The following is a 3604-nucleotide window of genomic DNA, read 5'->3' on the forward strand; positions in this document are numbered from 1 at the left end:
AGTCTGTAGTGAGGTTTTGGTGTCCAGGAAGCAGCTTTGTGGGACATGTTTCTGAAAGCATCAGCTAGGATAAGAGCTTGTGCATCCTGGTGTTTACATCAGCCCTGTTTAACTGTTCTTAGTCTAAGACAAAGGATTGTGAGTTGTCCTCCTTTACAGAGTGGCATATACAGAAATCACCTACATGCAAGTGGATACTAATCAAGGGTTGGAAATTATATCAGACACTTCTATTTTAAAACTCTAAGTCTGTGTGCAATTACTATGGTTTGGTAGCACTCATTGTCTCAGAGAGTTGCTCGAGTTCCTAATATGGACTGCTAATTAGGTGACTTGCCATCTTCTTTCCAGAATGTTCTAAGAGAAGAATCAGTCTTGTTCTGTTTGTTGACCAGAACGTATATACATAGATTTAATGATTTCTGTAATAGCTTTCACCAAATGTTCCCCAAGTAACATCAGTTTGAATTCGCTCTTTCTTCACAAAACTTAGTTCAGCTTGCTTATATTCAAATAGTAGCTGTAAACTTAATATTCAGAGTGTTATTTTTAGGTTTGATTTTGGGTGAGGTAGGAGCTGCAGGTAAATGTTGCTGCTGTGTAAGTAACACAGTGCGAATATTCTCGCTGTCCTGATATGTCTGTGATCAGGGGAGGCTAGACATTCGCTACAGTAAAGCTATGCATTGTGTCCTCCAGGACTAGATCCCTGCTCTAGTACTGGTTTTGTACATGCTAGTGACAAGTACAGAATTACTGTAAAATACTGTGTTTGGATTAGCAAAACACAGGTATTTTTAGCAATGCATCAAAATTACTTGCTTTTTTCCTAAACAGAGTCTGTATTACTTTTAACTTGTTTTACATTTCTGTTATCACTTTGGGTGGGGGTTTTGTGAGTGGGGTTTTTTCTTACTTCTTGGCATTTCTTGGCACACATTTTTCTGTGGGTCATTTTGTAACAATGTATTTTTGCTTTGCAGGCGACTCTGACATCATCAGAAGCATGCCAGAACAGACCAGTGAGAAGTAAATGCTGTAAAGGTGTTTTTTCTACAATAAAACTGGTTACAGATCTGTTTTAAGAAAAATTTGTATTATACCTTTGTTGGTTATAGGGAACAAACCATATAAATGAAGACTGATTACCACTGCTGTGTTTCCTGTTCTGTTAGAAATAACCTTCATGGGACAAAGCTTGCCTGTTTCTTTCTGTAGAAGTGGTGGATCTTGAGAGGTAAGTGGAGGAAGGCTTGATCATGGCAAGTGTGGTTCCAAATCCCAGCTGGCTAGGACTTCTTAGTGCTTGGTTTTGGAGTGCTAATGCAAAATTAAGGCGTAACGTGAGGTACAGTAGCAAATTCGGGATGGTTTTTTTGGGGATCCCAAAGGGTTTGCTTACACTGAGTTAACTAAAACACATCCACACCATTTTTACCAAGTGAGTCACAGAGTACTAATGCACATTATCCCCTGTCTTTTCCTTCCACGAGTGTGTATGTGGAAAATGGCACATAGGATAGTGGCTAGATGTACAGCATCAGACTTTGAATAAGATATCAGTTAACTGCAAAGCTGATTTTGAATTTGTATCTTTTTTTTTTTTCATTTTTTTGAAGATGTCGGATGAATTGAGTTCTCAGGTCCCTGTTGCTGAGGACATCATTATCTTAGAGATTTGTACCTGTTTTATTTGAGACCCCAACTGTAGGATGTTCCTCATTACTAGGGATTGTTAACTGAGGTGCCAGTGCTTTTCTGAGGCACCTCATGAAAATCAGTCTGTACCCTGTTCTTGCAGAACTTGTCTATTTCCAAGATATGCCAAAGCACAGAGTACCTTTCAAAGCTTGCTGTTACATATCTATGCACACTCATTGGCTTATGAGATCACTTCCTCTAGTTCTGCTGCAACTACTGATTATTTTATAGAATGTTTAAGGTTGTGTCTTTACATTAGGAGATAGTGAAGAGGCAGAGCAGTGTGTCAGAGCAAAGGAGGAAGTGCTGGCGTCTCTGCCTCTTAAACTGCAGATTTGGATCAGTTCAAGAGATGGGTTAGATACTGCCATTAGTGTGAAAGTAAAGCTGGCAGAAGTGTTGCCATTGCAGCCAAGGGAAAGGAGTAAAACTTCAAGGCACTTCAGTTGGCCAGAGTGGCTGGAAGCAACTTGCTGGTTTGTTTATGTTAGCGTTTGACAAACAGGTGTGCAGCTAACTATATTGACCAAGGAATTTCTTCATAATTAAATTGCTAGCTGCTGTCAGGAAAGTTAGAGAATCAGTGAATGCTGACCAAGGGACAGCAGGGAGAAGCAGTGTAGTCTGGATGTGATAAAAGTACTTGAAATTTGGGATTGTGATACCCTGATAATCCAGCAGACTTCCTTTGTGGGTTTACTTTCATCTCAGTTTAAACAAATGTGTAAATTTGTATTTTTAGTTCCAACTGATTTCAGTAGTCTGCTCTTGTTTGAAGACTCCAGTGGCTGTGAATGCTGTTCCACTTATTCTGTTTTTATCTCTGTATGTATAGATAAAACAGATATGTATACATATATATCCACACAGATTGGGGGCTTAAAATAATAGCAGAGTGGAGGAGGGAAATACAGAAAAGCAAGGCCAATAAATTCATACCCTAAAAGTATTGCAAAACATGGAGGTTTCACTTCAAAAAATAACAGCATTTTATTATTTTGCATAGCTTATTTCAGTTGTTTAGTTCTGCTTAGTTAGAACTTTTGCTAGTTACTAAATTGTTTATATATATAAAATTTTCAACACTTCTTATCTGCAGTCAATGCAAGACAGAACGCATGGCATATAGATGCAAGGATCCAAAATACTCTTACCAGCTTCAGACACAAGGATTTGTTATTTTACTTTGATCCACTTTAAGAAAATAGCTCTGACAAGTGTGTATGTATAAATATACAGCGTAGTGTACACTTTAAATTCTGATCAGTATTTTAGCCTGTTTTCCAAGTCTTCCATTCTCTTCGTCATTTCTTCCAGTAGATAAAAGTTAAGGAAAGAGACATACTGATAGGATGCATTAATAGAAAGAGTCAGCTGCCTGATTACTGTGGCCCATAAACTTGCTCTGGTTTCTCCTCTTTGACTCCCAGTAGTTTCTCGTACAACACTCCTGTATTGTATTGTTCTGATTTCATCAGCTGAGTTGAGAAAGCTGTGTGAAGTATTCATTAACAGGCATAGCTTGACACAGAGTTTAGACTGCAGCTTATTGATAAGGCTGGTGGTTCTGAAAACTGATCACTTTATTTTAAGGGAAGGTAAATACTTATCGTAGTTAATGCTGTTAAAAAAATGTTTCACTTAATCACGAGGAAAACTGGGTGTAACTAAGAGTGGATTATAGAACTGTGGAGCTCTGAGACTTCAGTAAGAAATGTGCTGCTGATCCATTCCTGCCCCAGTTGTACAGGTTTGGATACTGTTTTTACAAAGCCAGTGGTTTCCAGACAGGTGTGGGATGGAGCACAACAAGCTCCATGGGATTTAGAGCTGGCTCCACTTAGAAGCTGTTGCAATCCAAAGCAGTGTACAGCATCACTTCCCTGATAAGCACATCCAGCTG

The 3604-nt window shown here is 38.8% G+C and overlaps 2 protein-coding genes across 2 annotated transcripts in view; one reads left to right on the top strand and one right to left on the bottom strand.

Annotated features, from left to right (window-relative positions):
- RPL30 (ribosomal protein L30) overlaps positions 1-1151 on the top strand; it is a gene marked incomplete at its 5' end in the record, with an annotated part of 2781 nt that extends 1630 nt beyond the window's left edge. The window contains one exon of the mRNA XM_009072952.1: positions 984-1151. Coding sequence (XP_009071200.1) covers positions 984-1033 — 50 coding nt within the window. The remainder of the gene's footprint in view (positions 1-983) is intronic.
- A 1725-nt stretch (positions 1152-2876) lies between these two features.
- The window catches only part of MATN2 (matrilin 2), a gene marked incomplete at its 5' end in the record, with an annotated part of 50807 nt that continues 50079 nt past the window's right edge, over positions 2877-3604 (bottom strand). Inside the window, 1 exon segment of the mRNA XM_009072953.1 lies at positions 2877-3017. Within this exon segment, the coding sequence (XP_009071201.1) occupies positions 2965-3017 (53 nt within the window).

This window comes from Acanthisitta chloris, unplaced genomic scaffold, assembly GCF_000695815.1.
Source record: "Acanthisitta chloris isolate BGI_N310 unplaced genomic scaffold, ASM69581v1 scaffold4554, whole genome shotgun sequence".
In the NCBI taxonomy this organism is placed as follows: Eukaryota; Metazoa; Chordata; class Aves; order Passeriformes; family Acanthisittidae; genus Acanthisitta; species Acanthisitta chloris.